Raw genomic sequence first — 11,059 nt, forward strand, 5'->3', positions numbered from 1 at the left:
TACCGCACATACCTGCAAGTATACTGAATTTCAGTTGAAATACCTATGGGCTTTGCACCTAGACCACTGTGTTTGTTCCGCCTATGGCCTTGCACTTTATATATCTGAAAACATACCAATTTCAGTTAAAATACCACGTTTCATGTTTTCAACTTTACGGGATCCCGAGATATAAACATCTTAGTATAATAATGATTGTGATATCCACTTCTATTCTTTTTCAAACCCTTTTCTCCACTTCTAGATCACAATCAAAAACGCTGAAATATGTATCTATTTATTGGAATTAGAGAGTAAGATTTATAATAATATTGTACAGTTAGTACTTTGGTCCATCCCGTCCGTTACTCTGCACGAAACTCTTGAACGAAACGGAATTTAACTTCTGTCTTTTGCAATTGATAGCTAGATTAATTATCTCGAATGAGTTTGTTAGTAGAGGATCATAAAGCAGGTTGTGGATCAGAAATTAAGAGTGGTAGAAATCAACCAATTTTGCTTTTAACGTTGATCTTGTAATCCAGAAAGGATAATAGATAGCAAGAAATGGTTTCCGACCGTCGATTTAGCATCCGAAGAATACCTTTCAACTCGATCCTTAATACTATATTGAAAAAAAGTGGCAGAAATAAATATTGAACGGGCAAAAACTGTAATATATAGCGAGAAACAGTTTTGGGAAATCAATTAAAAGATTCCAAAAACACCTTTCATTTCTATCCTTCACACTTTGATAAAGCTAGAAGCGGTAGAAATTAACAATTTTCGAACAATTTCATGACCTTTTCTTTAACAAACCGTTAAATTTAGTAACAATCTCAAGAGCAAATTTGATTGCAACTTGGGCCAAATTTTCATGCACGTGATAGAAGCGTGCTTTTTCTTCTGATTTGGTAGCGTATTAAACGTGGTGAACTTTGACGTTTTATAGAACAACATTTTCCAGTCTGTACTGATATTTGTACAGTTAAAATGAATCGTAACCTAAAATGAAATTTCTTGACTTTTTCTTTACTTTGATGACCGTTTTCTGATTTCGTGATTTTCAAAATTCCTTCCGTGAATGGTTTTAACGTTCATCGTTGTACTGTCTTGTTCAAGAAATCTTGGCCAGTCACCCTACTATGAAAGATGGTATTCTTGCAACCGCAAAAGGAAATTATAATTATGTGGCTCTAAATGAACTTCTTAATCGACCAAACGAAATTCACATTTATTTGATTTAATTCTAACTGTAGGTAAGACTACAGGACTTTACAAAAGAGGTGAGTGGCAAAGTTTTCTTGAACAAGACTGAATATGACACACTGCAATAAATAGGCAAGGTTTTTGTATTCAATTAAGCGTCCCTAGAATATATTCCATCTTCATTTTAATCACTAGTCTGTAACACGAAGTGGTAGATATCTACTACAACTTCTGGTTTCAATTTTAAATGAAAAATATTGGGTGGTCCTGTTTACTGTCATTTAAAAATTTGTTTTAAATGAGAAGCCCTAAAGCCAAATTTCATGTTTGTAAGTGTCAGAGATTCTGAGATACTGACATTCTATTGTGAGTAATAATTTCTATTCTCACATTTTTCCATCCCCTTTATTACTAAGATATATAAGAAATGCTGAAACACGTGTTAAATTATTTTAAATTGGAAGTCCAAATACCAAATTTTAAGTTCCCAGTCCTATACGTTTCGAAGATAAGTGTATCTGATTAAAATAACTCTCACCCCAATTCCTCCTCTCTTAGTGGTACCCCACATCACAAATCCTATGTAGTTGTAAATTCAAAGTTTCTAGGTAGCCCCTAGAGCAGCGGCTCCTAATCTAGGGGTGCGAGTCTCTGACAGAACTAAATTCAAAATTACAAATTTTACGAATGCTGTATCAAAACATTAAAATAAATATCATTTAAGCACGAAATAACTATTGTATAAGCACTGCGGTTTCATTAAGGAAAAAACTGGTAAAATATAACATTCCACTGCACTACAATGCTATGCAGGAGTCTTGCTGGAAATAGATATAAATTTGTGAGAATATGGCTATTATTATTTACTATTATTATATGCAAGCCCGTACTTCGTACGGGTAGAATAGGTTTATGGGAAATATTTGAAATTTATATTTGTTCACCCTTTCCCCGTTACGTAACTTATTTGAACAAAAGTGAAATAAAACCTCGATCATGTTCAAAACTGTGCTTCATACGATGCAGTATTTATTCTTTGCAAGAAATCTAAATTCTCTTCTGCTTTTACGATCCTTTTCTTCAAAGTGAGTTGATAAAATATAAATGTTCCACGTGTTAAATATGTTTAAAAATAATTTCAGACGTTTCAAACACTTTGCCATGTCGGTCATTTTGTGAATACGAAACGGCAAGTTAAAAGTTTAAGAAATGGCCCTGTAACCATTTTTGGAAGCAGAATTTTCGAAAACGCTGGGGATGTCCACACGGTGACTTTGTTAAGTAAAAAGTTTATATACCTAGTTTCATCTCCTTGGCTTCGAAGATATTTAATTTTCGCCGTATATAATAACTCCTCAAAACTCTTAGGATACGAATTTTAATGAAACTGACATGGTTAGAAAATAGTTTTAGCCAACTGCTATGTTCTAAAATTCTCAAACATTTTTCATAAGATGAGACGGAAGTAGAATTTCCTAGAACGCTGGGTTGCGTGTCTACTTGGTTTTTGTATTAAATTTCATCTTCATACATGGGAGATTTGTAAGATACTGTATTTTTAGCAAATATTTTAGACGTTGACTACTCCCCTTAGGATAAGCATTTCAGTGAAACTGATATGATGACACCATGCTCTAAAGTAGTTCTAATTGTGTTTAGTATTTCAACTCGAACTTTCTATGACGATGAGACAGTGAACACCGATTTGAATGTCGAGAATTGGTAAATTAATTCCTCCCTCCTTCTGCTTAAAAGAGTATTTCGAAAACTCTGAAATACGTATTTCATTCTTTTTATTTCAGAGTTTGTATACCAATCTTCAGATTTCGCATTTAAGCGAATTTCACATTTCATGACATTTTCTGAATAAATAGTGGTAAATTTTAATATTATAGAAAACGTCTCTTTTCTTCATCTTTAAGAGGGGAATTTCCGGAAACATACGTTCAATTATTTTTAGTTAACAAGTCAAAGTCAAATTTTAGACCTCAAACGTAAGCAAATGCCAAAATTTTAATAGTTAAGAATTTTCGGAAAAGCTCAACATGTATTGGTTAGTTTTTAATTGAGCTTAATTTCCAAATTTCACGTCTCAAATATAAAGATGTCTTACATTTTTCATTTTCTAGAAATAAATGAAATAAAATACAGTTGAAAAATTAATGTTATACGAATTACTTCTTCCTTGTTTAGGTGCGGAATTTTCAGAAAGTGTGAGAAACGTGTTCAGTTATTTTTAATAGTTAGATTATATGCCTAGTTTCATCTTCCTTACTTTAGGGATTAGCAAGATACAATATCCTATTTACACCCCTAAGATTACATATTTTCAAAAATCCTTCCTTATCCCATGCTTTCATCAAAAAAATTATTCTTGCTAATTATAGTATTATGGCTTAGTTGATAATGAGTAACTCACTTATACTGTCTTATATACAGTATAGATTATAAACATTATTGTTATTATTTTTGTTGCTATTACTGATGATTTGAGAATACAATGTTGCAACTAAAATTGCAGAAATAGTCAAAAACAACGCGAATGATGTAGGCGTGAAGTGTGTAGGGTTTAAGAATGTGGGGGCTTGTTAAAAAGGTTGGAACCATTGCCCTAGAGGATCCCAAAACTTTAATTTCGAAAATACAGCGTTTTGTATTATTTTCTACTTTAGAACAATACAACGAATAATCTATAACAACATTGTACTTCTGGTAAATTACCTCGCTGAACAGTACTAAATGAAAACCGAAGGCTAACATGAAATGGCGTCTCCACACAACTAGATTCGTTTCTTCTTTAGTTAACTAAATGTTAAGCATAATACCGAAGTACCATTATAGAAAAAGTGAGTAAAAAATAGTGTTAAAAATAGAGTAAACTGCAGTCTGGTAATAATTATAACGAACCAGATTAAAACGTATTAGCCACTTCTCAACCCACTGAGGAAGCGACAAGTTGAAAGTAAGAGATGAAAAGTAAGAGAGGAATATTATGAAGAATGCAGTTGGTCGCTGATTTGAAAAATGGAATCAGATATTGGGAATTAAAAGACGAAGCTGAAGATCGAGAAATGTGAAAGAAGAATTTCTAGACCAGAACGTAAGGAAACACACAATCACACTCATATCTCCCATTAGTCCCAGTACCTGCCAGCAGGTAGAATACTTAATAATAATAATAATAATAATAATAATAATAATAATAATAATAATAATAATAATAATAATAATAATAATAATAATGGATCACGATATCTGCTGTGACTAAGTTACTACGCACGATAGCTCTTGAAAGAAAGCAATTTTTTCTTTTTTTTATTTTTATTTATTTATTTATTTATTTTTTTTTTTGCAAACTATGGGTAGTTATTTGAAGTAATCCATAAACCGAAACTGGCAGAAATCAACCATTTCCAAGTTTTATCTTTGACCACTATAAAACAAAAACGGTTCTCGGCCATCTATTAAGCATTCCAAGAATACCTATCATTTCCTTTCGTTACCAAGAGAAAGTGATAGAAATAAACCATTTCCGGTTTTACGTTGAACACGATAAACCAAAATGGATAAATAGGGAGGAGCGGCTTTCTGTAATGGCAAATCCTTTAGATTGGATCTGACAAGAGATTACTGAGAAATAAATTACCACAAGCAAATCAAGCCCAAAACTTGGCCAAGCTTGGCCAGCAAATGTAGGGATCTTTATTTGATTGAGGGCTGCCCACCACTGAATTTTGTTCCGTTTCGGCCAATAGTTATAAATAAAATGCTGCTGGCTAATTAAGTAGTTATCTAGAAATAAGTATGAAATGCAACCCGTGTCCAACGTGTTCTTGGCCGAGTTTGACCACAGAATATACCAGTACGTATTTCGTAGGGAATGTGCTAGTAGCTCACAAAATTTAGTACACATCCGGCTTGTATTTAATTTAAAAATAAACTCTAGTAAAAACCGTAAAGAGGATGACGTAATATGTTCTCAATTAATACGGATACCGGAATTTGTATCATATTTCTTTCACTTCTGCTATTAATAGAGAGATTGCTATCGAGATGGAATACACCCTTGGGGTACTTAATGAATTACATAAAATCCCTTTTAGCTCTCCAATCTATAACACTCAATTTATAACAGGAAGGGATTAATATCCGCCACTTCTGCTTTTAGTATAAAGGTTAGAGTCGAGATAGAACATATCCTATGGACACTAAATGATTATAGAAAACCGCTTCTTCTTATCTGTTATCTTTTCTAATCTATTGCGATCAACACTAATAAGTTACCTGTTCCCACAACGCTAAATTGATTCCATAAAACTGATTCTCCCTATATCTTATAGTTTATGATGTATGTAAATTAAATTGAAACAGGAAGTTATAGGTGATTTGCATACTTCCTTTTTACCTGGGTGTTAAGCACGAAGCTGAAAGTTACTCCTGGAACGCTTTATCGATTGCCGAAAACTGTTTCTTACTATCTGTTATCGTTTTCGCTCTATAGCGATCAACGTTAAAAAAGAAAGTGGTCATGTTCTACCACTTCCGGTTTTACTAGAGTGTTAGGGTAAAGATGAAGGTTGTCCTTCAAACGCCATATAGATCAATGGCAACTGCTTCTTACTATCTAATACCGTTTTTTGCTGTATAGTGATCAACGTTCAAACCGGAAATGGCTCAATTCTGTTACTTTCAGAATTTACTAACTTTTTAAATGTTAAGAAGGTTATCCTTAAAAAGTTTAATTGATTCCCGAAAACATCTCTCGTTATCTATTATCGTCTTTGCTATATAATAATGAATGCTAAAACCGGAAATGGCTCATTTCTACCATTTCCAATTCTACCAGAATGTTAAGAATGAAATGAGAGATTCCCTTTAAACGTATAATCGTTTGTCGAGAACCGCTTTTCGCTATCCATTACCATTTTTGTTTTATATTGATCAACGTTAAAAAGCTGAAATAACTCATTTCTATCATTCTGTTTGTCGGTGTTGGATATGTTATGGCAACATTTGTACCGAGTTTTGTTCTTCTTTTGTTTTTCTTTTGTTCCTTCCCTCGTTTTCTATCAGCTGTAGTGCAAGTGCTAATGTTAGAATAAAAATAGTATTTTTGCCTTCTATAATATAACATTAATGTTTTATTGTAACATCTGGCGATCTTGACACGACTGAGAGACAACTTAAATAATGGAGAAGGCAAAAAGAGTTAGAACAGTGGCGAGAGCTGTATTTACAAAAATCGCAAAAAATGTGGAGCAGTGTTGTAATGCCGCGAATGTGAACATTGACGATATTAAAGTGAACTTTGAATTATTTGAGGATAAATACAGGGCAGTTGATGAAGCACACAATGAATACATTGAACTGTTATTAAAAGAAGATTTCCAAGATGATTTGGTTCAGGAAACAGAAGCACAAGATAAGTATGTTCTGACATTTTATAGTCTCCGTACGAAAGTTCAAGAGTTGATCGATAAGCATGCATCAAATTCAACTCGTGATACAGACAGTGTTTCGACAGATGATAAGAAACCGGCTATTAAGTTACCGGTAATTGAATTGAAGAAGTTTGATGGTGACTTAAAGAATTGGTTACCGTTTTGGAGTCAGTTCAATCGGTAACCAAAACGGAAAAAGCCAATATTCCAGAGAAGTCATCGCTCAGCTTTCGAAGTGCTTTTATGTGGACAATTGCGTTACCAGCGTAAGGAATGAAGAGAAGTTTCATCACTTCATTAATGAAAGTACCCAAGTAATGGCGAAAGCTGGATTTGAGCTGAGAGGGTGGGAGCACACTTCTTTTGGCGAGATGGAGCAAGACAACGGAGTACCAGTCTTAGGTCTAGAGTGGGAAACGAAATCTGACACTTTGACAATAAGACCACAATGCTGCGACGGGTTGATAGCAGAAGTTCTTACTGAGAGGGTTATTTTGTCGTTTGCAAACAGGATATTTGATCCCATAGGGATTACTTCTCCAGTGACGTTGTATCCAAAGATCCTTTTGCAAGAAATTTGGCGATTGGAATTAAGTTGGGACGAAGAAGTACCAGGGTCAGTAAGGAAGAAATTTTTACAGTGGGTAGGTGAATTGCCTTTGTTGAAAGAACTTTCATTTCCCAGATATATACAAGGAGATTCAGAAAATTGTAGCCTACATGTGTTCTGTGATGCAAGTGAAAGAGCCTATGCTACGGCAGTTTTTCTTAGAACTGTTACTAGAGAAAACACTAATGTCCAGTTAGTACAAGCCACGACTAGAGTTGTTCCTATAAAGAAATCAACCATAGCAAGATTAGAATTATTGGCAGCTACTATTGGTGGGAGACTAGCTACTTCTGTGGTTGAGGCCTTTAATCTTGAAGGTATACAGATTTATTATTTAACAGATTCTACAACAGTTCTTGCATGGATTAAACGAGATGAGCAATGGAATACTTTTGTGTGGAATCGAGTGCAAGAAATCCGAAAATTAAGTGAAAAGGAAACTTGGCATTACGCACAAGGAAACATGAATCCGGCGGATTTACCATCGAGAGGATGTACTTCAGAACAACTGCTTGAGTCAAAATGGTGGGAAGGTCCTTCGTGGCTGCGACGATCCAAGGAGGAATGGCCAGAACAGAAGTATGAGTACAAATAAGAAATTATTACACAGGAAGAGAAAGAGACGGTCTCATCAGTTATGCTTAATGCTGGAAAGGAGGACAGTGACTGGTATTATCGGTATCCTTCGAAGTACGAAAAATTAGTTCGCATAATAAGTTGGATGAAAAGATTTATTCATAATTGTCGTTCTAAGCAAAGAAGAAGCAACGAATTGTCTGTTGAAGAATTAATATCAGCAGAGAAGACTGTTATTAGACTTGTCCAAACAGATTCCTTTGAGGGTGTTTGCGACAAGAATTTGAAATCTTTGTGTCCGTTCGAAGACAATGACAAACTCATCAGAATAAAAACCAAAATTACAGAACTTTCAGTTGTTGAAACCTTCCGTTATCCAGTTGTGTTGCCAAGCACACATCCAGTAGTAAAAATGTTAGTTTACGATAAACATGTGGAAGCTTGTCATGTTGGTGTTCAAGGTTTGTTGAGTCTTCTTAGGGAACAGTTTTGGATACTCAAAGGAAGAAAAACCATTCGATCTATAATAAAGCAATGTGTCATATGTAAACGATATACTGCCAAGAAGTTGAAACCAATCCCTGTAGCCCTACCCGAAGATAGAGTCAGAGATGCAGCAGTGTTTGAAGTAACGGGAGTGGACTTTACCGGACCAGTTAGACTACGAGATGGAGGAAAAGATTGGATTTGTATATTTACCTGTGCAGTATATCGAGCAGTGCATTTAGAGATTGTTTCCGGATTATCAACTAGTGACTTTCTTCAAGCCCTTAGAAGATTTATAGCGCGTCGAGGCCATCCTTCGGTCATTTACAGTGACAATGGCACGAATTTTGTTGGTACAGACTGGATTGGGAATGTATAACGTCTTTTGCAACTGTGAAACGTATCAAGTGGAAATTCAATCCACCGAGTGCTGCTTGGTGGGGTGGATGGTGGGAGCGTTTAATTCGATTAATGAAAGGACTGTTAAGGAGAATACTTGAGAAGGCTTCGCTAAATTATGAAGAATTCATTACAGTGTTGTGTGACTGTGAAGCTGTCATGAATGGTCGACCGTTAACTTATTTTTCGGATGATAGTTCGGATTTATTAGCTGTAACTCCAGCTATGTTTCTGCAGCAAGTTAGAGAATTAGGAGTACCGGATGTCGACAACTTGGAATCCGTTAACCTACAAAAACGGTTGAGATATTGTCATAAACTCAGGGAACAGTTACGCAGTAGATTTCGCAGTGAATATTTGGGACAGTTGGTGCAGCATTGGTAATCTAGAAGAGACCATAGTGAAATAAGAATAGGAGATGTTGTACTTGTAGAAAACGAGAACTTGAAACGTTTAGAATGGCCTTTAGCAAGAGTTGTTGAAATATTACCTGGACGTGACGGTGAAGTACGACTTGTGCGGTTGAAGACACGTACCGGATTGATGATGAGACCAGTGCAACGAGTTTTTCCCCTGGAAGTTCACTCAAATGAGACACCACAGGTGTTGGAAGAACCAGCAGTGTATCCTAGTGATGAACAAATGGACGGAGTGAGTGATAAAAACACAGAGACTGAGTGTGAAACAAAACTTCAAACTGTTACAACTCGAACTGGTAGAAAAGTGAAACCTACTACCAGATTAGATCTTTTGTATATACTTAAAAATAAATAATGTTTGTTGTGGTTGAGTTACTAGTCCCCTCAACGTAACTCAAGGTGAGAGGATGTTGGATTTGTTATGGCAACATTTGTACCGAGTTTTGTTCTTCTTTTGTTTTTCTTTTGTTCTTTCCCTCGTTTTCTATCAGCTGTAGTGCAAGTGCTAATGTTAGAATAAAAATAGTATTTTTTTGCCTTCTATAATATAACATTAATGTTTTATTGTAACAGTCGGACCACCTGTATTAATGAACTCTCTCGAGAAAATCACACTACCTAGTTATTGCAAAAAAAAAAAAGAAAAAAAGAAAAGAAAATTCGCATCCTTTCAAATGTTATCGTTCGAAGTAATGGACGTATGTATGTACGTACGTACTAACATTACGATATTACAAGTTCCACTACGTGATCCTAATAATAATAAAATCTTAAAGAGCATCATGTTATATTTTCTATAGTGATTTTGGAACCAGATGTTCTAGTATATTTATTTCACTTACGATTTGAGTAGAGGGATTACTGTCGAAATAGAATATACTCTTGGAGCACTTAATGAATTACCTAAAAAAGCCTTCTCGCTATCCATTCTATAACGCTCAATGTTATAACCGGAAGTGATGGATTTCTAACACTTCAAGTTTTAGTAGAATGATTAGAGACGAGATAGAACATATTCTTGGGACACTTAATTGATTTCGGGAAACACCTTCTCTCTATTTAGTATCGTTTTAATCTGTTTTAATCAACACTAAAATGGGAAGTAGTTGAGTTTTGCTACTTCCGACTTCATTAGAAGTTTAAGAGAGAAAACGATATTTATTATCACAACGCTATATACATTCCAAAAGCAGCTTCTTCCTATCTCACTATGTAGATTAATTTGAAGGCAAAAGTCATAGTTAGGTCAATTTCAAACTCATCCGGTGTTACCAGGATGTTAAGGATGAAGGTGAAAGTTATCCTTGATACCCTTTATCGATTGCCGAAAACTGCTTTTAACTATTTATTACCATTTCCGCTCTCTAGTGATCAATGTTAAAATCGGAAATGACACATTTCTACCATTTCCAGTTAGCGAATCACCTCCATTAAGGAACTCCCTCCAGATTAATCCCTCTACTTATTTATTGCAAAAAGCAGAATTAAAAAAATAGCATTCTTCCAAGGTTATCGTGTGAAGTAACGGCCGCACGTATGTACGTACTAATATCGATAAGTTCCAACACGCGATACCAATTAATACTTCATATAACCTCGCCACACACATACACACTAGCATATGTACGCACGGAAGTACACCTCGTAGAATCCATACGCAAACGCCGGAAACTAGAAACACACACATACACACACAAACAGAGAGAGAGGGAAAATTTTGTTGTAACTTTATACTGAATGCACCATTACTCACAAAATCAATTAGAAAAGAAAAAAGAAAAAAGTTGTAAATGAAACTTTCAGTGAATAGATAATAGGACACCCATGTGTATATTCGCCCACTGTATTTCTTAGCCACGCCTTAATGTATTGAATGTTTATGTATAATAATAAATGCTTCGACTACTAACCCTTACATATGAATGTCATATGAGGAAGTG

At 34.9% G+C, this 11,059-nt stretch overlaps 2 protein-coding genes across 2 annotated transcripts; both read left to right on the plus strand.

Moving 5' to 3' along the window:
* Positions 1–6,946: 6,946 nt before the first annotated feature.
* LOC145682885 (uncharacterized) lies at positions 6,947–7,834 on the plus strand. The gene has a single exon (XM_081754250.1). The coding sequence runs from the start codon at positions 6,947–6,949 to the stop codon at positions 7,832–7,834; it is 888 nt and encodes a 295-aa protein (XP_081610376.1).
* Positions 7,835–7,876: 42 nt separating this feature from the next.
* LOC145682886 (uncharacterized) lies at positions 7,877–8,680 on the plus strand. The gene has a single exon (XM_081754251.1). It carries the CDS (start codon positions 7,877–7,879, stop codon positions 8,678–8,680), a length of 804 nt encoding a protein of 267 aa, XP_081610377.1.
* Positions 8,681–11,059: the final 2,379 nt, after the last annotated feature.

The sequence above is a fragment of the Thermobia domestica genome, chromosome 4 (assembly GCF_964235325.1).
Source record: "Thermobia domestica chromosome 4, izTheDome1.hap1.1, whole genome shotgun sequence".
Classification (NCBI taxonomy): domain Eukaryota; kingdom Metazoa; phylum Arthropoda; class Insecta; order Zygentoma; family Lepismatidae; genus Thermobia; species Thermobia domestica.

Excerpts from the sequence above, each read along its gene's own strand:
- LOC145682885 (XM_081754250.1), top strand. The coding sequence starts at position 6,947 with ATGGCGAAAGCTGGATTTGAGCTGAGAGGGTGGGAGCACACTTCTTTT.
- LOC145682886 (XM_081754251.1), top strand. The coding sequence starts at position 7,877 with ATGCTTAATGCTGGAAAGGAGGACAGTGACTGGTATTATCGGTATCCT.